This window comes from Dermacentor albipictus, chromosome 1 (assembly GCF_038994185.2).
Source record: "Dermacentor albipictus isolate Rhodes 1998 colony chromosome 1, USDA_Dalb.pri_finalv2, whole genome shotgun sequence".
Taxonomy (NCBI): Eukaryota; Metazoa; Arthropoda; class Arachnida; order Ixodida; family Ixodidae; genus Dermacentor; species Dermacentor albipictus.
In genome coordinates, this window is record NC_091821.1 from 161438149 (window position 1) to 161461818 (window position 23670).

At 45.1% G+C, this 23670-nt stretch overlaps 1 protein-coding gene across 2 annotated transcripts in view; it reads right to left on the reverse strand.

Moving 5' to 3' along the window:
- Positions 1-1572: 1572 nt before the first annotated feature.
- LysRS (Lysyl-tRNA synthetase) overlaps positions 1573-23670 on the reverse strand; it is a 51975-nt gene continuing 29877 nt past the window's right edge. For both annotated transcript variants that reach the window (XM_065443535.1, XM_065443527.1), the window contains 7 exons: positions 23007-23126; positions 16198-16360; positions 13895-14068; positions 12211-12359; positions 11288-11437; positions 3970-4113; positions 1573-2143 (listed from right to left, as the gene is read on the reverse strand). In XM_065443535.1, the coding sequence (XP_065299607.1) occupies positions 2051-2143; positions 3970-4113; positions 11288-11437; positions 12211-12359; positions 13895-14068; positions 16198-16360; positions 23007-23126 (993 nt within the window). In that variant the 3' untranslated portion in view covers positions 1573-2050. The remainder of the gene's footprint in view (positions 2144-3969; positions 4114-11287; positions 11438-12210; positions 12360-13894; positions 14069-16197; positions 16361-23006; positions 23127-23670) is intronic.

A 23670-nucleotide genomic window follows, 5' to 3' on the forward strand; every position in this document is an offset into this window, starting at 1 on the left:
AACGCCACGCTACCCAATAGTAACGCGGGTCGAGGCTCGAGTAACCGGCGTCGCAGCAAGCCCTAGCCGCACGCAGAGTGGAACCCCTACATTTGGCGCTACCAACGTGGATCGAATTTGGCAACACGGCGAATCTTCTGGTGTGTGTTGGCGCTACAACTACCCACGTTTCAACGAACAATGGCGGCTGGTTTGTCTGACCTCTCAGATTTGTTCATGTTGTCGGATGTAGAGGCACGAAATCAGGGACCGATTGCTAACACGGCGGCAGCTGCTGAACAAACCGTCAGCTTTGGTTTTGAGTGTTTCACGCGGAACAGTCAGGATTGTGCAAATGTCACGTTGGCGGTGCTTAACCCTGATATGAGGCGTACTACGTTGGCCCCCCTCGCCGCTTTGCGACGCGGACACAGAGGCACACATGCCACTGAATAGTGCGACACGGGCGGCGGAGGCATCCGGTCCTTCGGGCGAGAGTCTGCCGTTGAGCGAGGCGATGTTCCAGAACGCGTTAAAATTATGCAGAACTGTGGAGGGGAAATACGTCGTGCGCCTCCACATGGGCTCAAATATCCTGATAGTCAACACCCCGCCCGAGGAGGCTGCCGACGTGATCTGCCAACATACTCACCTGAGGCCGGACAACCAAGCCCACCCGGTGAGAGCGCATGCCCTGTTTTCACCGCAAACCATCAGAGGGGTCGTTCACGGACTCAACCCCAAGCACACGAGAAACCCTCATGAAAGGACTGTGGGTGCGGGACACCCGGATGAAGATCCTGGACGCCCGATCTTGGGGGCATCTACAACAGCGACGTATGTACTCAGTGACCCAAGTTGGTCCGATGGTTTGTTTCGAACCACGTTGCCTCAGCAAAGCAGCCTGATGTGCTAGCCATTCTACACAGTGACCCAGGTAGATGGGAAAACAGATACAAACATACACAGATAGTTAGATAGCCCTCAGAAAGTGCGTGAAGTATCCTAAGAATGCTAATGCATTAGATTCAGTGGCTTTCCGGCTGAAGCAGGGCTTGAACCCACCGTAGTACCTGCCGCATATGAGGCGGTCACTGTACAATTTCGCCAATGTTGCCGTGCTAAACAACAGCTGCTTGCAGCAATGGCCAGTTAGCAGTAGTATGACCATTGGTTGTGAATCCTGTTCCCTCATCCCAGACCAACTGGCATGACCCAGTGCTCCATATTGGCGTCAAAGAATTTCGTACAACAGCGGCACCTACCCTGTCCCGCATCTACAATGACCCATGTCGACGTGAAAGAGGTTCATTAAGAGCAGCACGTGTGTGCAAATTGCCACATGCTCACTGACCCAAGTTGGTGCCATGGTTGGCTTGGAACTATGTTACCTCAGCACAGCATCCCGATGCACTACCCATTTGATCATGATCTGCCAGTGACCCAGGTAGGTGGGAAAACGGTTATATACAAACATACAGCTAGCCCTGAAAAGTGCATGAAATACCCAAAGAATGCTAACACATTGAAAGTTGTGCAAGTGAACATGAAGTGCATACTTGGGTGACATACGAAAGAACCACACTCACCAAAACCAGTTCTCAGATAAGTTATATTTTCATACTCCACAGAAAAAGTGTAAGCCAACTTCATCCCTGCATTCCAGATCGCTTCCCTCCATTCAGCACTTCACCTCAGCTCCACAAAGTAGAGGGCAATGCCAACCCACTACTGAAGTGGTCATTGCACCATGACAACACTCCTAGGCAATTTTCAAGCTAAAGCTTCGTAACTATGCACAATCATCATCTACTCAAATGTGTCAAAGGGAAATGGTGCTTCTGAAGTAATTACACGTAGAAACTAATAAGGAGCATTACTAAAGAGCAATGTCTATTTCAGTCAATGTGGGGTGCTGTTCTCTACTCAGTGAAGTTGAGGGAGAGCTTCAAGTCAAGTCCCCTTCGTTTATATGGGGGTAAATCTCTTGAGCAGTGAGACCTTGTATGTGTGGAAAGCAGCTGTTGCGCAAAACTTTTCATCAGCAGCAGTATGCTAGGTCTGGCTGGGTCTATTTTCCAGACGTACTGGCAGCTTCAGCCCCTTCCTCATGACGGTGCTTGTGAGGGTCATCTGGCTTCATAGCTGGAAACAGCAGCACTTCCTGCAAGGCAGCACAATTCGTTTCTTAGTCAGCCTCAGTTCACCTTGGTAGAAGCGCAATCTTGTTAAAACGCAACTGGGGAAGGATGACGAAAATTTCTGTTTGTCATTGCTTGACTTGTAAATACATACGGTAACAAGCACAAAGTAAGAAAAACAAACAGAGGTGCTCTATGCACACAATTTACTGATTAATTTATTAACTTTAAAAGAAACACAGTGGCTATGAAAGATCCATTTTTTTTTACTGCATAAGCATTTTTGCATTTCACTCCCATCGAAACGAAAATAAAGTAAGCTACATTTTTAATTGCCAATGTATTCACAAGCTGCAAATTCAAATCCAACTCTTACAGGAAGATGCCTTCAATTGTCAAACACCTGGTGCAGAAGCAAAAGATACCTTGCAGGTATTTAGGATATTTATTAAAAGAACACAAATCTATACTATATGGAAATTAACTGTGCACGCAGTATCAAAAGCTTATGAATTGTGCACTGAAAAATGTATCTCAATTTGGACTTGTAACATGAAACAAGCATTTGATATAAACATGGGTGCAAATAAGCTACACAATACTAAAGAACATCAAGTTCCTGGGCTGCATTTGCACTCAACTTCTGCAAAGCTCTTTAATTAGTAATACCGTATATACCTGCGCAATGAATGCACTTTCTTTCCCAATATGGCAAAGCAAAGTTGGGGGTTGGATTCATTATGCGGGGTAAATTTTATGGAGACATTTTTGAAACAGCAAAAATTGAAAATTAGGATGGCAATGATTTGGAACATGCATAACTGATCTTTGCAGTAAAAATAAATGCCTACGATTTGCAAACCGTAAATTCACCCCGCATCGAAACCACCAGACCTGCCGTTCAGGTCGCGAGCCACTTCATCCGCATCGTGGTTCCACCATAGAATAAAGAACTGACGCGTCAGCCACACGGCGAAACTGAACACGCACTCCGAACAGCGATCTCCTATCGCGCCCCAGCTCGTCCTCGCAGCCGCTTCCGGCCGTCTGCCGTTATCCCAAGCATAACGTTGAAGCGCGCACCTGTTTTGACAAGCCTGCTTTGTGCGTCTCTTTCCTCGACAGTCCTGTTGATCGGCATGTCAAAGTTTATAGGTGTCCGATCAGCGTCTCCGTTGTGTGAGCAGATAAACTCTAGGTCCCACAACAGGCGTATAACTCAACTTGAGGCCCATCACACACATCAAAACACAAGGCAGGCAGAAATGCGGGCCACAGACACGTGAATTCTACATTACGCCCGACTATGGCCGCTATGCCGATCAAGTGCCAGCTGCCCCTTCTTCACTTAGACGGTCTTCTTTTGCCTTATCCCCAGTTCTTCGCAGAGCACTATCTGCTACACATACAGATGTAGATAGGCTTTCCCATACGCTGCGTCCGGCCGCGCTAGAGTTACTGTATATGCTATGGTAGCATATATAGTAACTCTAGGCCGAACATCTTGCGTGCACGCTCTCCTGTTACGTCAGCGTAAAGTACGTAAACTGTGTATGTTGCAGAGGGCCAGTTGCATTTTTTCCTCTCTCGAATCTCGAGGTGCTTTTATACCAGCTCTGGCGGAACGGGTGCGCTAAGCATTAAGTGCACTTTCTTTAAACACACGTGCGAGACTCAAAGATTGTAGTCTCTCCAAAAAACTACTTCACGGCCGTTCGATCGTGGAACTACAAAGTAGCAAAGTTGGAGGTGCATCCACTACGCGAGTAAATACAGTACTTTCATCAACATCTGTTCTTGCTGATCTAATGCTTAGCTGAAGCTCCAAGAACACGTGAAGGGAGCATACCTTGATGTTGTTTGAATCAGTGAGGAACATGACCATTCGGTCAATGCCCATGCCCCACCCCCCAGTGGGTGGCAGCCCATGCTCCAAGGCAGTGCAGAAGTTCTCGTCCACCAACTGGGCTTCGTCATCTCCAGCTGCTTTATCCTGCACAATTCAAGTTCCCCAAATTTTCAAGCACATTGGGATATTTTAGCTGCAAGCAAATGTACACCCTTTTCAAGCGTAATCTCAAGCTCAAAGTAGAACACAACGCACAAGCAGTCGCCAGCCCGTGTTCCTTCACAACCTACATTTTCAGTCACTGGTTGTGAGCTGCATGTAAAAGCAAAAAGCGGCTTATCATATGGTTCACCCGAGGAGGTTCAAACTTACAAAGTGCATTTGCGTGCCATGGTAATTTGTCAAGTTCACCAAACCTTCTGTGTCATTCAGGATACTGTTGCTCGAAACCAGTTTTTGCCCTCTCTCTGAAGGAGGTATGATTTTCCTCAAATTATTAAGTTCAGTAATGCATACACACTTTTCTTCTAGAATGACCACACATTTTCGATGGCCCACATTTCATTTTTTTTTCTAGCACTAGCAGCAATTTTGTTAATCTTTCCTTGAAGGAGGCTATTACCTTTTAAGATCATTTGATGCAGTAAAAGGAGTTAGAAGCCACATAAATTAAAGTAGGGAGAAAAAGAAGTCTGTTATAGGCAGAGTAAACTAAGTTAATAGAATGGTCTGTTTTATCCGAAAGTATGTTGCATGCGGATCCGTTGTAACGGGCATGGACTGCATATACAGTCAAACCTCAATAAATCGAACAGCGCTGCGATGGCGAAATAGTTCGATATAGTCAGAATTCGATACATAAAATAAGGTAAAAAATGGGTCAAAAGCTTCTGCAAATAAATCAATGAACGAAGGGCACGATTGGGGGCCATTGTTCAAAGCGCGCACACAGTTGGCTTAGGCCTACCTACTTCGTAAGCCGGGAGCGCGCGGTCGATTGTGACGCACGTAATTAGCGTAGGCCACACCGACTTTGTCAGCCGTGCGAAGTCGGCACGGTCTAGGCCAATCGTGCACGGCACAACCGAACACGGACTCCAAACAAGGATCCCCGATCTCGTCCCAATCGTGGCACAACTCACTTGAAGCCTCACATAAAGTATTTATTTATTTGGCTGAAAGTACTGCAGCACTGTAGCCTGCTTCTTATTTTGGCAGCCGTGTGCTTAAACACGGAATCCTCAACATAGACTAAACGATCCACAAGCGATAAACCGGTGCCCTCTATTGCGCCGTAGTAGCGGCATAAAAGGGCCAAAGCAGCTAGGGCCTCAGTTGAAGTTGGGAGGGGGGCAACATCAGCACTTGCGGGATCAACCTCAGCAGTGTCTTCGTTTGGCCGCTACTTCTGCTGCGATCTCAATGTCAGTCAATCGAGGCATTTTCAAACACTGTCAGTAACCAAGTGGCGTCTGCAAATTAAGGCGTCTATGAAGGAGCCCAGTAAGCGTGCGCTGTTGCACATCTTTGCGGATGCAAACCGCCAGTTCTCGCGAGGCACAGCAGGCACAGAGCGCAGCACCAAAGAGGAGTCAGTGCGGCAAATGCAATGTGTCGTTGACATGGTCGTTGACGACCATGTCAAGGCCCCCAGTCGTTCAGGGGGCCTTGCTCTCCGCCAATTCTGCTGGCACTCCTATGGAGCAGCGGCACAAGCGTGGATAGTTTACAACCTCAGTCAACATTGAAACACCCATGCCTAAAGATATGCCCGTTTTCATTACTTAGACGCTTAATTCTGAGCAGGTAGAAAGGTTCATGCTGCTTACTGCCAAAATACCGTCATTTACGAGACGAGAGAGACGCGTCGTCAGCTCGACACACGTTCAGAGGCTGCTCTTGTAAACCTCAAGACACGAGGCTGGCTACTGCACCCGGCTGCTCACATATTTCAAATGCTGGAGAGAGCTGAAGCAGTTTTCCGGAAACACGCTGAAAAGCCTGATGCTTACAACCTCACCATCGATGAAATGCTTGGTACGCATTGCGTTGGATTTCCATGTGCTGAGCACAAAGTAGATATTGCAGCGCATCGTTTAAATTACTATGTTGTGATGAGGATGCGACAGTTCAGCAAACAAAGAAGGTCTGACAGCAGCAAGTCGCACAAATTGAGAAAGCTCGCGAAGCTAGTGTGAGCTACATGCGCTGTTCTGCCAGCTGAGGGGTCAAATGTGAAAGCTCTTGGTGCAAACGGCTGACCGTTGAGTGATCGAATGAAGGCAGATCGTCAGTGACTTCTATGTGGCTTTAAATATCCAGCGGCGCATAGTCCATACCGTCGTTATGCCCCAAGCTTGCAACGTGCTTGCAACCGTGTGAGTCTGCTTAAGGGAACAAAGACATGCGGTGCTGGTTGTGTTTCTTTAACTTTTCTGTTTTAAAATTTTTGTTTTAACCATTTAAGTATATAATTACCTGTTTCCTTAAACGAAATAAATGACCTGCTTATAATGCAGGGCATAGCTTCTTTTACAATAAAAATAAGGCAAGAGAATGCAGTTTACTTTGGCTATTGTACTCCTAACACAACTAAGAAATCAATTATAGCACCCCTCAAATTGTGCCCCAACACTTTGCAATTGTGCCCTGACCCTTTACAAGAAGCCACACTAAGTGGCCACGCCTCGCGCCGCTGTCGGATCACCTCTCTCTTCTTCCACCTTGGCCTGAAAGCCAGATTTTCAGTGTCATTTTTGTACCTGGTGTGTTACCGTGCTTAGCTGCAAATTTCTGTAGAAACGTTCATCTAAAGAACGAAATGCAGCATCATATAGCCCTTTCAAAATGGTGTCCTGTTCTAATCACTTGTCATTTCAAAAGTGCAAGTGCAGCCAGCATGTTTTATTTGAGAGCTTGTGATATAATTTACTACAAGCTGAAACATGACCATATTCTGGATAAGAGATTAAAGCATTCCAGTTGGCCAGAAAGAAAACTTCGGAAACTACTGCGAAGGTTTTGTACATTGTGGTCTCAGCATTATGACTGCGCATCAGTTACACAAGGGTCATTAAATAATGTTACCTATGTCGCTTCAGATGCTGCCTTCATGGCATCCTATATCACACTAGTGCGCGTGCCAGTGCATGCCACGTGCCATGCTGTTTATGTCGTATGACTCCACCTCCTCCCTGAAGGTGGGGAGTGACCTTCTTTGTGGCTTCCTAAATCCGTGCATGGCAGTCGCTCGCTCATCTCGAAGGCTGTATCATTGTCGCGGTTTGAGTCAAGTGGGGCTCGCGCTGCCGTGCGCCCAGTTTGGTTGAATTTCTGTGCTTTCCTGCATCATGTGCGCCCTCTTTTTACTGTGACCGAGTTCGAATTGTTTGTTGTAACAGTACGGCAATTTAAATAATCTTTGTTGTATCTGGAAGCAGTTTCCATAGGCAGGGTCGCAAAACCGTAAATGCCCTGAAATGTGGTTGTTATAACCAATAGATCATTATATCTAGGATCGCTATAAGTGGATTCGACTGTATACACACAAATATATTAATTATCCATTCACTTTATGTTGCTGTGACTTGGAAAAACCAGGCCCCTTTCTTCTCTTTCATTACATAGTGAGGGCCTCGTCTCCGACAGCTTTGATGCTTTCAGGTAGCATACAAGGGTTTACTGGTTAGTTGCGCTCTTCCAAGTTTGTACGTGTGACGCCTTGTGGCAGAAAAGATGTTCAATATCCGCCACTAAGGCCGTGAGTGGTAGCACTGGCTAACATTTCCGGGGTTAACTCTAGTACACATGCATAAATACCCAAGAAAGTGGACTGGAAAATGGTGTCACGGTAGCTCAATTAAGAAGAGCATCGCTCAGGTAATACAAAGATGTGGCTTTGTATTCCACTTGCAGCCAGTTGCTTTTCTTTTTGTCCACTTTCATGTTCAATTAATTATAATTAATTTATAATTTCTACATTTGAATTAAATACTCTTTGCAGAGCCGACCTCGGGACCACTCCACCTCAAGCAAGAAGAGAGCACCGGTCTCCCTCCCCCACAGAGCACCCCTTTCCTGCCTCAAGGCTTCGCCTATTAAATGCAGGAATAAAGACTAAAAAAAAGAAAAGAAAAAAACCCTATGCTTTTTTTTGTAGTCATGATCTGTTGGCTTTATGTGAATGTGACTTGCCAAAATCAGACCCCTCAGTTTCCTTTCTTCTCATTCAGTATATAGTGAAACTTCGATCATACGTTTTCGAAAAAAAAAAAAATATGTGAGAAAAAAGTACTAACTGGGAAAATGTACGAATCGAAGTAACCAAAAAATTTGACAGACTCAACTATTGCTGACATCTATGTAATGTGAAGCATTGCGCGGATCGTTGCGGCATGAGATGCCGATGCGTGTCGAGCTGGTGGTAATCCGGCAGCCCGAGACGCGTTTTGTTGTTTTCCTATTGCGTGGTGTTTTAAGAGGGCGACGGGAAACTGAAACGAAATTGAGCTGGTGGGTGCTTGATTTGGCAGGGTGTTTGGATTATCACCTACTAAAACCATGCAGTACCCTAACCAATGGCACTATGAACCACGCGCTGCAAAACAGATAGGAAGATGCTTATCCAATAGGTTTGGTGGCGATAGCTGTGAGTGCGGCGTGCAATGACTGGGGTGGAGATATGCTGGTACCCGAATAAGAAACTGTGCATGCCGTGGTTTGCACGTGAGACGGGTGGCTATATGCTGTTCTCGATCGTGCGCTCCTCGTGCCTTTTCTTGTTCACATGGGCTCTAGCAGCCACAAAACACATACAATTGCAGTCTGCAGCAGGGAATGGTGGCGTGTTTCGGTTATCGCCTGTGCACTACCCTTCCGATGGCACCACGTGCTGTGAAACAGTAGGCGAAGATGCTTATCACAATAGGATTGACGGTGATAGCTGTAAATGCCATGTGCAACAACCCCGGAATAGATTTGCTACTACTGAACTGAGAAACTGAGTGTGCACTGGCGTTTCCAAGTGAGACGGGTGGGTGAGTATTGCAGTAAAGCTGCCGCGGCGGGATGCTATATACTGTTCTCGATCGCGCATGCTCTGCATATTTTCTTGTTTACATGGGGGATCTAGCGGCCAGAAAACGTATCATACGATTGCAATCTGGCGATTGCAGTCTGGGCAGCTATATACTGTTCTCGATCACGCATGCCTCGCATATTTTCTTGTTTACATGAGGGATCTAGCGGCCAGAAAACGTACCACACGTTTGCAGTCTGGCAATGTACTAAACAGTGCCACCAAAAAATTGTATTTTCCATAACGTATGAACCAGTTAAAAATGAGTGCAACTCCATTGGGTCATTTTTTTGTGTGTTCTCAATTTCAAACCCTGGTGCCTGGAAAACGTATGTAACAGGAACATAGCATCAATGAGGTTCTGCTGTATATAGCATCATATTGCCTACATGGTGCAGTTATGTCTCTTACATATCCCAAACAATGGTTAAATACTGGCTCTTGAAGCTATTTCTAATCATGTGGCACAGGATGTTGTATAAAATTAAATATGTTTGTTAGCTGCAGTTTGCCTTTTAGTTTTGTGCAATCCAAGAAAATGCTATTACAGATATGTGGAACAAGTGGACGTGACAATACAATCATAAAGCTACGGATGCCTCAGAAGCAAGCAAAGGTATACTGGTACAGTCAGACCTCGATACAATGAAGTTGTACTTGCACTGAAAAACTTTGCTAAATCGTGAATTTCGTTAATTCCAGGTTTTAAATTTTAAGCAGTAAAAACAACTTCACAAATTTCCAGAGCATTCCAGGCGGATAGTATTTTGTCAGTAAGCACTTGTAACCAAATTGCAAGAAGGTCGGGCCATAATAGCGTGGTCACGAGCGTCAGTGCATGTGGTGCAGATCGCGCCGATAGCAATGCATCGACGTGGCTCACGGCGTTGGAGCTTTGCGCGCGTTGCATCGCGCAGCACCTAAAAACTTAGATGCCATGACCATGCTTAGAGCCTGCAGCCAGCACTTCCAAATAAATAGGAGATATGAATATCCATCCTGAGCAAAAAACAAAAACAAAAAAAAAGAAAAAGAAAAAAAAGGAAAGAAAGGAAGGCACAGTTTCGCCAGGAAGGCGGAGCATAGATGGCGAGAGCAAGGAGACAAATCACATAAGTAAGGCTCGTAGCGTTATCAGTGTCACGGCGTGCTCAAGCAAACACGAACACATCTCACTCGACGACCACGAACTCGCTGTCACAATGTGAGCAAACGCTCCGCACCGTGTCACGGAAACTTTACGTGCCCACCATTACCCGGACGCCAACACCAGACGCACGTGTGGAAACCCAATGCGCATCACGGCATCAACCTTCTCAGCTCGCCATTTTCGCTGGGTGTGGAGAGATTACCTCCAAGATAGGGTGCTCGCCTTGCAAAAGGACACATGAGGAGGAGAGGGCATGTAGATGTGCCTTTATGATCCCGCCCCCCCCCCTCCCTCCATAGCGTTCACTTCCTCGCCACTCCACTTGCGCAGAAGGAATCTTCAGCCCTCATGTTTCTCCAAGCGCTGCGACCTGCTGCGCACCTCGCGGCCTCCACGAGTTGTTTAACAACACGACAAATGGCGCAGCAGTGTTTCCTGCCTACCACATCCCAGCACATGCTTTTTGTTGGCGTTTTTGCTGCTCAAACTTTTCTTGCGGAAGGACGCTTGAGATAAACTTTGCTTTGGCCGACATTTTTATAGCTTTTTGCTAGATTTACTAACCTTACAGACTTTAAGTACATGCTTAAAGGGGTCGAAAGCTTAGCTAAATCGAAACTATGTCACGAAATTATTCATTAAGTCACGAAAATAAATGCATGGTTTTCCATGGAACTAAGATCAAGAAATGAAAATAGTTCGCTATATAGCGAATTTTATTATATTGATGTTTGACTGTACACAGCATGCTAAGGCACCATAAATTTTGCAAATGCTTAAACGTCAAAACATCAGTTCTATTTTTCAGAGTTTAATATGTGGCTTCTTGGGAATTTAGAATATGGGCTACAGTTGTGTGACTGAGCTGTCTAAATGTGTAGCACCCTGCGAACGGCCCCACAAGAGAAGCTGCTGCAGTTGCACAAGTTTGTAAACACTCTTATCTCGTTGTTTTAAGGGCACTCTAGATAATAACCATTAGACTTGTTAATTATAACACAATTAAGTAGACTGCACAGAAAAAGAATTTGAAAGAACATTTTGTTGGCAGACTTTGCAAAATATACCATGGTAAGAAGCTTCACGCTTACCTTGGCTTGCTGCTCAAAACGTTGCCTCTGAACCAGTGGGTCATTCAACTCTGTGTATGCATTAACAACTTCCTTGCGAGCAATAAACAGCTCGAAACGCTCAGTCAGGCCACGGACGCTGCGATGCCATTTGGACAGGGGGCTCATGATCTGCATTATTAATAATAATAATAAAAAGAACCAGAGGTGAAAGGAATATCTATACTGCAGTAAACACAATCAGCATAACCTAAAGCCACAACCTCCTCTATAAATTGACGACCTGCCTGTACTGTGATGCTCTAGTGTTTCAGATTTGCTTATTCTTGTTTAGTTTATCTTGCTGCCACTATGGCCAGTGGCACCATCCGCAGCCAAAGTTCCCCCGTAACTGAAGTGCACAACCTTTGAGATAAAAAGCTGACACCATATTATAGGAAATCATTGCATGAATGGAAGAAAGCAAAACTGCACATAAAGACACAAAGAAATAAAGAAACCAAAGCAAATGCATACATCTAAGCCCAAACATTTTCGTAAGATGGTAGTCTTGATGGCTAGAGAGTATGCGGTACTAGTTGTACGTAGGTTTATGCTTACGTATACCTCGGGTAAATTATTTTATTAAGGTGAATACGGTAACTGAAAGTTATTCTATGTCAAGCTGGCGAGAAAACTTTGCTTGCTCTTTAGCAGCAAACTGAGAAGATGCAGCTGCCTTTTAAGAAAATAAATTTTTCACAAAGTACATTACGGTAATGAGGTTTCTGCTTTGTCTGGTGTAATTACACATACTCGCAGCCTTCTATATTTTCTGCACGGTGGTATGACACAACAGAGAAAAGTACACACTCTTCAATTGTCTTCCTTTTGCTAAACATTGCTTTTATGATGCTTTTTTAAACACAAGCACTCTGTCAGATGCAGGCACGAAGGACACTGACCTCTGGGTGATCACAGAGGAAAGTAGGATTTACGAACTGCTCCTCGAGGAATTGGCCGACCAGCTTATCCAGAAGCCGAGCTGCTGTCCTGGGTGGTGGGCACTCCACTTCGTGCTTGACACACAAGTTGGACAACAGGGCCACGGACTCTGCAAGTCCAGACACATGCATCAGAGCCCTACTTATCCTATGTTAAGCACTGAGCCAACAGAGAGACAATGGTGCGCAAAAACTAAGCCCACACGTAACCACAATACAATCAAAGCAAAGAAGAACAGGAGCACTAATGCCTGAAAAAATCCCCCCTCCCCCAACACACTCCTATGATACAGACGCAAGCCTTTTGTAGACAAACTGTAAAACCCACGTGGGAAACTGCTCCTGTACTATATAATAGCATGAGCTCTTAACACTAGGGGTGTGCGAGTCTCGAATACAGTCGAAGCCACTTATAACAATATTCAAGTGCCCAAAAAATCCCATTCTTATAACCGATAAACGTTGCAAATGGTTTGCACAAGAAAAGCAGAGGGGACAAACATCCTAATATATTAATTAGATAGAAAGAATTACTGTTAAACCCACTTACTGCATTACTGGTTTAAGCAATATCTGGATGTAACAATGAGCAGCTGCTGCACTGTGAATTTTTTTGGTATTCTATGGCAAAATAAATCACTTACTGCTATGTTCCCATGCTGCATTAGTAGCTAGAACAATAAAACCTGGCCACTGGGGGTCGATGCCAAAAGGAAACGGAACGCTAAATCCAGGAAAAGAATTTGAATGCCAACTGCTTCGCCACAGCCGCCTTTGTGCCCCGCAGCTTGCACAGCATGCCTTTGTCGCCCCTCTCCCATCTGCCTTCCACCCCACGTTGATGAGAGGGTGGAAGGGAGACGAGAGGGGCACGAGGCTGGCGATTCAATGCCTCATGCCAAGTAAGGCCAATCTGCATGGCAGATAAAAGTGCAGACAACGCATCCTGTGACTCGATCCCAGCTCTGCACATAACCATTGTTGGTGTTGTGCAGGTCGACCATAGTAGGCACTGACTTGTCATTATCAGCTTCATGGTGATTCGCTACCTGTCAAAAATTATAAAATCGGGAGAGTCAGGGCAAGATCGCGCAATGTGATCCAATGCAATCTGTGTGCCTTCCAGTAGCTAATCGGCTTGACCTTGGCAAATGTTTTCGCACTTTCCAAAATATGCGCAGCTTTTGCTACTATTCTTGCTATTCCCTCTGTTTGCGTCGTGTTATCGTCTCCATTGGTCCAGTCGATCTGGACAAACGTTGTACCGACAGAGGTGGCCAGCCCTGGCTAACGCAGCACCGTTATGTGAATTGATGCATCCAGCCACTATGTGCGCGATTCCCGCATCGGGCCGATGTCGGGGAGCGCATGCAGTAGGGCAGATGTGTTTGCAGAGACAAAGCGTGGCTCTTTACATCAAATACATATATCGAATATAAAAAAAAGTTGAATAGTAAATATTCAATTTGAGAATCAAATTATTAGAATGTTCTCTTTTCCATCAGATTTGATAATATTCGAGTATTCGCACATCCCTAATAAATCTTCTATTCACGAAATGACAGCACATCTTTTTCCTTTTATGCAACTCTTTGGTCCCACTATGAGAACAATAAGAGAATGAAACGAGAAAAGGAAAACGCACCAGGTGTAGCTAACTTTTCTGGATCAGGAAGTTTGGCGCCTAAAGCTTTCTCCAGGTCTGGAAGCATGCGAACCCTTCGGAATGGGGGTGTAAAGTCAATCTCCAGGGCAGGCCCATCGGCTCCTTCCGGGTGGTAGGTGATCTTGTATGAGCCAGTCAAAAACTTCACCATGCCTGCCGTCAGGTGAATTAGAAGTATACAGTTTTGCCAGTCAACAGCAAAAAAAACAAACTTTTTTAACTTTGGTAGTGGGGACAAAAGGGTGTAACAAATATTGGGGACAAAACAATGTAACTATACCATGTGATAAGAGCTTGTTTTGGCTAGCTGTAAGACTTCACATGTCTATATAATTATAAATGAATATGGTTAGCACAAGGTTATCATTTGACTGTGAACAGCTTTGCACGCACAAGTCTGAACCTCACTCACTGATTCCCACTGGAGCAGGTTCTTGTATCATGAACCACTTTTTTTCCGCTTAGTTAAATGGATGAAGAAATAATACCATAACCTTTTATTCTATACAAAAACCAGGTGTTCCTTGTCATAGTGACCTGCACTGTACATATTATTTTCAATTTCTTAACAATGCCATGCAGCTCAATGACGTTTCTCAGGTTTGGACATGGCAAACAGACAAACATGGTGCATAGATCATGGATTTGTGATTGTGCCTGCATTGATGTATGCTGTGAAAGCAGCTGGAAATTCGAATGAAAGCCCATGTGCTCTTCTACTTGAAGGAACTACTCTCCCCACCAGCAGAGGCAATGTCACAAGCTATTGCCTCTGTGTCACACAGGTACCATGTGCAGTGCACAAATAGCCAGCAGCAGTGTGACAAAAAGAGGGGCAAAATAAAAAGATGACAAGGTGGGGGTTGTGACGTAAACCTCACGTGGGCCCTTGGCTCTGATATGAGAGGAATGTTGCTTGTATGTATGCTGACTGAGGCAATGGAAGAAAGCCTCGGCTCCGAGAGGGGGGGGGGGTTGTAGTAGCCTGTCTCTTCACACCAGACTTGCAACATTTCATTTGTATGTAGGTGTTTACTGTTACTGAACCATTTGGTAGAAGGTTCCTTGGACAGTACTTTTCAATTTCTGGTTCTTATGTATAACCAAAATTTCCTATGTGGCTTTGTCCTATGAGGCCCCATCATTTGCGACTCCCTTCAAAGGAAACACAGTCATGACACTTTCTAGCTATGAAGTTTAACAAATATATGATGTAATAGTTCTGCAGAAAACCGCAAGGTGGAGAGAAGAATTAATAAAAGGAAAATCAGACATCCACCCATTCGTCAAACATGTCAAACCCATGCTTTTGCTTTCAGTTGTTGACAAATTCGACTGCGCCCTGCCATCTGCTAGCCACCTGGTTAGCTCAGACATAGAGCGGCTGCCCCTGAAAGACGGTGGTCCTGGGCTCGTGTCCCAGACAAGGGCGAACTTTTCTTCAACTCCGAGGCTTTTCTTCCGAGAAACCTGTATGGGTTTCCTTTATAGCAATCGCTACGAATGCTGATTTTCCCTTTATTAACCACAAACATAGTTAAAAAGGAGCCTGCGGTGTAGATGAAGCACTTTCACAGTTCTCACTCTTGGCTAGCATAGGTAATGCCGTGGTGTTTGATGTGTCAGGATGGTTCACCCATGATCCATCAAGACAAACTAAGTTTGGTTGGTTGCCCACAGCCAAATGGGGCAGAGAAGACATCTCATGGGTTCCTTCACAGCCTACATCAATGAGGTGGCATGTGGAAGAATGTGCACAGTTTCATGAACGCCCTTGAGGTGGAGTCCGCAAATGCAAGTCCCTATGCAGTAGCTGCAGAAACCACACATATCTGTCTTGTGCCAGAGGACAGCGATGTACCCAATTATTTTCAAGTTGTCCGACGCACAAAGTGATGTTAGCTGATCTTTGTACCTCATAGGCAAAGCTATCACCACTGCATTATTCATCTCTGTCGCCCTCTCACACCCTCCCCTTTCCCGAACTGCGCCAACAATTCCTGCTTTTCATTTGTATCTCAAACACATGCATGCAAGCATGCCTACACCAGCAGTCTTAGATGGTATTTATACTTAACCTGCAGTAACAAATTTAAAAAGCACTTTCTGTTAGCAGGTAGCAAGAAAGGAAGACAAGCATGATAAACCATTCATTGAACAGCTTCTAAATGTTTACCGGTAAAAAGACTCATATCTATGAGCTCTGATATTTGAACTTCATGAATAATGTGTGAATGGTGAAAACGGAAACACAACAAATTAAAAAAGAAAAGAACCCTCACCTGACACCAGGGACTCTGTAATTGCCATGAGATCATTGTAATCTGCATAGGCCATGTAGAACTCACACGTGGTGAACTCAGGGTTGTGTGTTAGGTCGATACCCTCATTGCGGAATTGCCGGCCTATCTCATACACACGATCTAGACCACCAACAACCAGCATCTGAAGATTGGGAAACATGAAAATGTATTTAGGAAAACACAAATACTAGCAGTGTGCGGATATTCAATTTGAAATATTTGCATGTCTAAAAATTAGTCTTGTAATGCCTCGATGGCCAGCTTCACTGCAGTACAGTCATGCTATGCGGCAAAGCATACACAATGTATTGAGGTGAAGCACATTTGCCATGCAGCGAAGCATAGTGAAGTAAACAGTGGGTACTGTCACGAGGCCACTGCTGGTGCTTTTGGCTATTTGACACTATGAGCTCAAGTACCTACACTGCGCTGCCTCTTTATGCATCTGGACAACACTAGCCGCCATGTGGAAATCTCCGTGTCTGCTACTAATCTGGTTAAGTGCCAAAAAACAGTTTCCAAATTACAAATTTGACCAAGTGGCAAGCTCTAAAGTAGTTGTGTGTCACCAGGATGGTTCAATGGCAAACTGGGTTAAAACTTGGCTTTAAAAGCAGCATCGTAAATTTCAACATCAAAGAATCCAATGACTTCCTCAACAAAGAAAGCTTCTGAAGAGGCTCCTTCCACATCAGTACTGTGGAAAGACTTTCATAAGCTCATCAACTAGCAGCGATTTTCACTGCCTTAAGGACAGGTTGGAAGATATGTGCATGATGAAATTTCAGACCAAAAAGGAGATTTGTGTGAGTGGTGGAGTAAGCATGGCACCCGCCGTTGGCTCGACTTGCGAAGAGATACATGCCAATACCAGACACTAGTGTGTCTAGTGAGCGATGCTTTTCGGTGTCTGAAGGAATTGTGACATGCAGGGGGGTGTTGCTGCTCCCTGAGCATGCTGAGCAGCTATCCTTTTCTTCATGATAACATTAAATAACTGCAGTTGTGGTATTGTTAAGCAAAAGTGTTGTACTAGAATTTTGTTGACCACAAAGCATAGTTTTTCTGTACATTACTTGCTGTGCAATGCACCTCTTTTTAAGGCAAAAGCCCTAAATTGCTCATTGCATGATGGCCTTGAAAAAAAAGCAGCATCTAGTCCAGTGGTACAAAAAAAACCACATGACCTTCTCTGAGCAAGCGGAGGGTGGAGATGTTAATGAGCAGTGCGCACAGACAGAAAAACAGGTGCTGCGTAGGCGACGTCATGCGGTGGCGGCGGCAGTTGTGGCGACAGTCAACTGCAAAGCGAGAGGGACAGCAATGGAGGACGCTCGCTTGAGGCCGAGCATATTGCGCGGTAGGCCTTAGAAGTACGCTACGGCTGAGGATGCTCGCCAAGCGAGAAACGAGGTGCGATGTGCGAAGCAGCGAGTGCAAGGCATTCGACTGCGAGTGCTGCTTTCCTCTGGTGAGAGGATGCAACGGAATTGTGTTTGGCTTGCGTTACACATTTGTAACACTTACTCGCGACAAGCATGCTGCACCTTTAGGTAGTGTATTAAGTGCTCACACGTGTCACTGAGGAGGTCGACCTAAAGCGACATGTTTACTTCACACTGCGACTCGTTATGTCTTGCAACAAGTCTGATCCCTCCAATCGTATAACTTGATGCACTATGAAGTGTGCAGCAGGCTTTCGCCTTCACATGTTACAGGAGTGTAACATGCTGCCAAAGCTTTTTCTTTGTACTTCTGGTAGGTGAAAAGAATTTAATTCTTTCAAAACATAATAGTATTCGTATTTCAGTGGTAGAACAGCGATTTCACCTTTTGGTGCAGGTCCTAGCACAGACAAAAAACTGATTTGGCACAGCAGCAAGCATTTTTCGCTCAGGTTACAACACACATATGCTTACTATACCATGCAAATTTTAATTGATATACTGTATTTATTCGCATAATGATCACACTTTCTTGTCAAAAAAATTGACACAAATTCAGGGGTGCGATCATTACGCGAGTTAAATTTTCCATAAAAAGAAAAAACAAAATTTTTTTCATTTCGCGTTTGCTGTGGGATGACAACAGTTCAACAACTAGGTGGCTGCCATATAGGGGGCTGCCGCTGTAACAGTGTGGGACTGGTGCGGGACACAGAAACAAATATGGCAGCTAGCGAAGCAAGCCGAATGCGCCAAACGCGTTTTAGAGCGCAGCTCTTTGGCGTCCGTTCCTGGGTTTCGCGTCGTCGTCGTCGTCGTCGGCCTCGTAACCAGCTCCGCCCCCCTTTCATCCCCCCAGCGCTAGCAGCGACCGACTGATACCGCTGGATGCCGCTGACGCCGCTAGAGAGTGAAGATAACGTGACTGCATAGAACGCCGTCGCCGCCATGCAGAAAGAGGAGGAAAGGGTCCCCCCCCCCTGGTTCTTAGCGCTGCGGAAGCGAGGGTATCATATTGTTTGTGTCGGCATCGGCGGCGTTGTCCCTGAAACCAACTCCGCAGCTGGGGTTGACTCACTATCGGCGTCAGCGGCATCAGTCAGTCGCTGCTATCTCTTCCCTCCTCCCTTTATCGTGTTGTCCGCTTGCTGCACGCGCTTCTGCCCCCATCGTTTGCCGCTGGGTGTACACGCCGCCCCCCTCCCACCTCTTCCTGCGAGTTTCCGGTTGTCAAAGCGCCGGCTCGAACTTTGAAGTTGGCGAACTGTGCGCCGCAAAGTTGCCCAACGGCTTTTTTCTTCCTCTCCTGAGTACATTACGTGCACTGAAAGACTTTTTTTCCGTATCAGTAATGAATGATATCGTTAATATTGGCAAGTTTGCAGCAATAACGTAGCCATGTCTACTTTGAGGGGACAAAAACAGAGATGGGCGCGCTTAGCTGCCAGCGACATAAAAACACATGGCGGGCATGCTGCGATAACTGTGGCATTTGTCTTCCCTACTATCCTAATATGGCACGTTTATCTTAGCTGTGTTACAAGCATCAGCATATGAATAAGGTACACTTCTAACGTATCAGTGTAAACGTGGCTACTATCGTTGCCACTCGCGGTTTGTTGCGTGCCCATGAGTGCAGAAGAGAAGAATCGAAAGGCGCCTTTTTTTGTTGCTGTTGACCGCAACCATTACAAAGCCTACAAATAATAAAGCCAAGGCAAGTTTGGCTGTAGCTTTATTTTTGTCATGGAAGTGCGGAAAAGTGATGAAGGGAATGAAATAGCGCATCTGCTTAAGAATGTTTGGTGCGTGCAGACCGCTTGGTTTGTCTTGAAGAGTCGTTTGCGTAGCATTCGACAAATGGTAAGCGCGATCATTATTAGCTACACTTGGCACACGACATATCGCTGCGGCAAGTTCGGGGTGCGATCATTACACGGGAAATCAAAAAATCGAATTTTGACAACAAATTTCGGGGGTACGATCATTACATGAGTGCGATCATTATGCAAGTAAATACAGTATGTACTGTTTATTCACCTTGTCTGCTGCCATTGTCTACTGCACTTCCCTTCTCTTGGTACCCATTCTGTCATCCTAATGGTCCAACGGTTATCTAATCGGCGCATTACATGACCTGCCCAGCGCCATTTTTTTCTCTTAATGTCTATTAGAATACTGTCTATACCCGTTTGCTCTCTGATCAAAACAACTCTCTTTCTGTCTCTTAAAGTTATGCCTAACATTCTTCGTTCCAAAAACTAGGAAATTAGGAAATTTGCGGGTGCTAGTTGGAATTGGTTGGCGCAGGACATGGGTACTTGAAGATTGCAGGGAGAGGCCTTCGTCCTGCAGTGGACACAAAAATAGGCTGCTGATGGTGATGACTGTTTATTCATGAATAAAAATAAAAAAAGTAAATAAACTTTTAAGAATAAAAAATTTGATGCATTGTTATACACATAGTTCAAGGCTTAGAATACGACTACACGAGAATATTTCGCAAGTCTCAAATGTTCCTGATCTTAGACTAATATTTACATCCATAGCGTAATCGAACTGCGTAGGTGAGCGCACTCAAGAAAACTGTGTGGTTGTGTGCCCATCAAAAAAGTAAAATGTGACAAACTTCCGCAAATCTTCATCTCATTGCCAACCAGAGGCAATTAGTTTTCGTGATTCTCAAAATAAATAAATAAATAAAATAAAAGGAAACACATGCACGGTGGCATCCTTCCTATGCGCACCCCTGTGAGCACTAAACGAGCGAGAAACAGGTGGTCGCCCTTTGATTGATTAGTAACGAGATAGCCGTCAGTTTTGCTAGCGCAAGAAGCCGAAACTGCAGGCGGAACAAAATCCAAATCGCCGCCCGCCAATGCGTGAGTAGTAGTATATACCTAGACACGCTTGAGCAAACTAGCTCTAAAACAAACCATGCATCGAAAACTTAGAGAGAGAGGCGCGAGAAAAAAATTCCCTGTATTCCCACATAATGGTAGCACATGCCAGGAAAGAAAAAAAAAAAAAAGATGAGGAAATTGGCGCACTTTTTAAATGTACAGATGGCGCCATAAATATATGGTATAGACCATTTTGGACTTGTTTGGAGTGCCGCATATTTACGCGATTGACCCTTAAAGGGTTAAAATATTGTTCCTTTAAAATACTTCTTCATGCATTAGGAAGCTAAGCCAGATTTGGCGAGTATGGCAAATGAAACAGTGACCCATTAATGTCTTAGCAATTGTATTGTTAGTGTTTCGAGCAGGTGAACTGCCAATCAAAGTGTACATCAATGTGGCTGCACAGAATGACAATGTTGAGAAGTCATGCCGTATTTACTTGCAAATGATCGTACTCCTGAATTTTGTCGTCAAAATTCGATTTTTTTTCTTTCCCGTGTAATGATCGTGCCCCGAACTTGCTGCAGCAATATGTCGTGTGCCAAATCTAGCTAATGATGATCGCGCTTATCATCCGTCGAATGCTGTCGAATGCTACATGAACGACTCTTCAAGACATACAAAGCGATCTGCATGTACCAAACATTCTTAAGCAGATGCTCCATTTTATTCCTTTCATCACTTTCTGCACTTCCATGAAAAAAAAAAAAAAAAGCTACGACCAAACTTGCCTTGGCTTTATTATTATTTGTAGGCTTTATAATGGTTGTGGTCAACAGCAACAAAAAAGGCGCCTTTCGATTCTTCTCGTCTGCACTCATAAGCACGCAACAAACTGCGAGCGGCAACGATAGTAGCCACGTTTACACTGATACATTAGAAGTGTACCTTATTCATATGCCGACACTTGTAACACAGCTAAGATATTCACCCACCCTTAGCAGAAACATACTGTATTAGGATAGTAGTGAAGACAAATGTTGCAGTTTCTGCAGCATGCCCATCTCCGTTTCTGTCCCCTCAAAGTGGACATGGCTATGTTATTGCTGCAAGCATGCCGATATTAACAATATTATTCATTACTGATACGGAACAAACTGTTTCAATGCACGTAATGTACTCACGAGAAGAAAAAAAAATCTCTTTCGGCGCATTTGGCTTGCCCCGCCGGCCGACATTTTTGTTTTGGTGTCCCGCACTGTTATAGCGGCAGCCGTCTGTTTGTTGACCTGTTGTCATCCCGCAGCAAACACGGGATGAAAAAAAATTTTTTCTTTTCGCTGGAAATTTAACCCGCATAATGATTGCACCCCTGAATTTGCGTCAATTTTTTTGACAAAGAAGTGCGATCATTATGCGAGTAAATACAGTATATCAACAAGTACAATGAATGGGGCAAGGGGGGTGGAAAAAAATTCCACAATGCACATTTTTGAGCGCAGCTGTTTAAGGGTTTTGAATTCGCAATATATTGTGGCAAAGAATTTGATTTTGAATGACAGGGTCCTCTCAGCGGCGGCACCGAGCCTCTGCTCGGGCAGCTAGTTTAGCAGCTACAGCAGATGAAGCACTTCCGCCAATTGCGTCACTCATTGTTCAGAAGAACTGGCTGACACTTGTCACGTGGTAGTGACAGTGAAGAATGACACAGTGCCGAAACTGTGAGTTACCAATTTAACTCCTTATTGGGTGAACTCATTCCCAGCAAAACAAGTAACACTCAAGCACAACGATAGCGGCAAGCAGAGTCAGCGATCGTCAAAAATCTGATCTGCGGGTCAAGCACGGCAGCTTTTATACATGACTGGTCAAAGGTTCCAGTGTAATCGTTGGTGCCCACAGGGCTTCCACAAAAAAAATTAAATTATGGGGTTTTATGTGCCAAAACCACTTTCTGATTATGAGGCACGCCGCAGTGAGGGACTCCGAAAATTTTGACCACCTGGGGTTCTTTAATGTGCACCTAAATCTAAGTAACGGGTGTTTTCGCATTTCGCCCCTATCGAAATGCGGCCGCCGTGACCGGGATTCGATCCCGTGACCTTGTGCTCAGCAGTCCAACACCATCGCGTGGCTTCCAGAAAGTACTAAACAATTAGCGTCGCGCATACAATCAGATTACAAAAATCATAAACCATGACAATTGAAACAAGTGCGAATGATACCAAACTCGGCAAACCAAACAAGCGCGAGCAAAGGCTGACGCGAGCAGACGATAGTACGAAACAAGCGGTCGTGTGGGTCCGCATGACACCAGTTTCCCGCGTACACATCACTGAAATGGCCGCTCTCACTGGGCTCTGCCCCTCACTGCAGGAACGGTCACATAAGAGCTACACTTTAAAGGAAAGCAGACATCACCACCCCACAACACTATCACAACTGATAGGCTTTGCTCTTTTCTCCAGAAAGCCCTACCATGTCAAGATCAACTAACCTTGAGATATAGTTCTGGTGCCACACGCATAAAGAGGTCCATGTTCAGCTCATTGTGGTGTGTAATGAAAGGTTTGGCTGTGGCACCCCCCGCAATCATGTTCATCATAGGTGTCTCAACCTGCAAAGGTAACATTTAGTCCATGAGTGCCAGGTATTGTAGCTCCACAGTGATACATACAACAAGCATGTTCAAGTCAAAACTCAAGCTGACAGTGCTCACAAAATATAGACTAGGTCCCTTACAACGTTACTAGACTAGCTTCAGTTGTAAAACTCCCCGCCCGCGCGCTTACAGCCGCTGTCGCCACTTCTGTGACAGCCGCCAGAGGGCAACGCTGTTCCATCGGGCTGCACTGCAGACGCCTCGTCACAGCCTTGAGGTTGTGCGGACAGGTAGTTTGCGCGTGTTTCACGCTCGCTGGCGTTCGCCCTTAATACCACGAGAAAGCGGTATCCACCTACAGCAATAAGATTGATCGCGATACTTCGTTAATACTGAAAGAAGGGTAAACTGCACGAAAGGAAGAAACGCATACAGCCAAGCGCAGAAGCTGCGTTTCTAACTGTTGTTTCTTCCTGTCGTCTTAACGTTTCGCGCAGTTTAGGCTCACGAGCCTGAATATCTGGCCAAAGTGCGTGAATGTAGGATGATCTTCATCCCC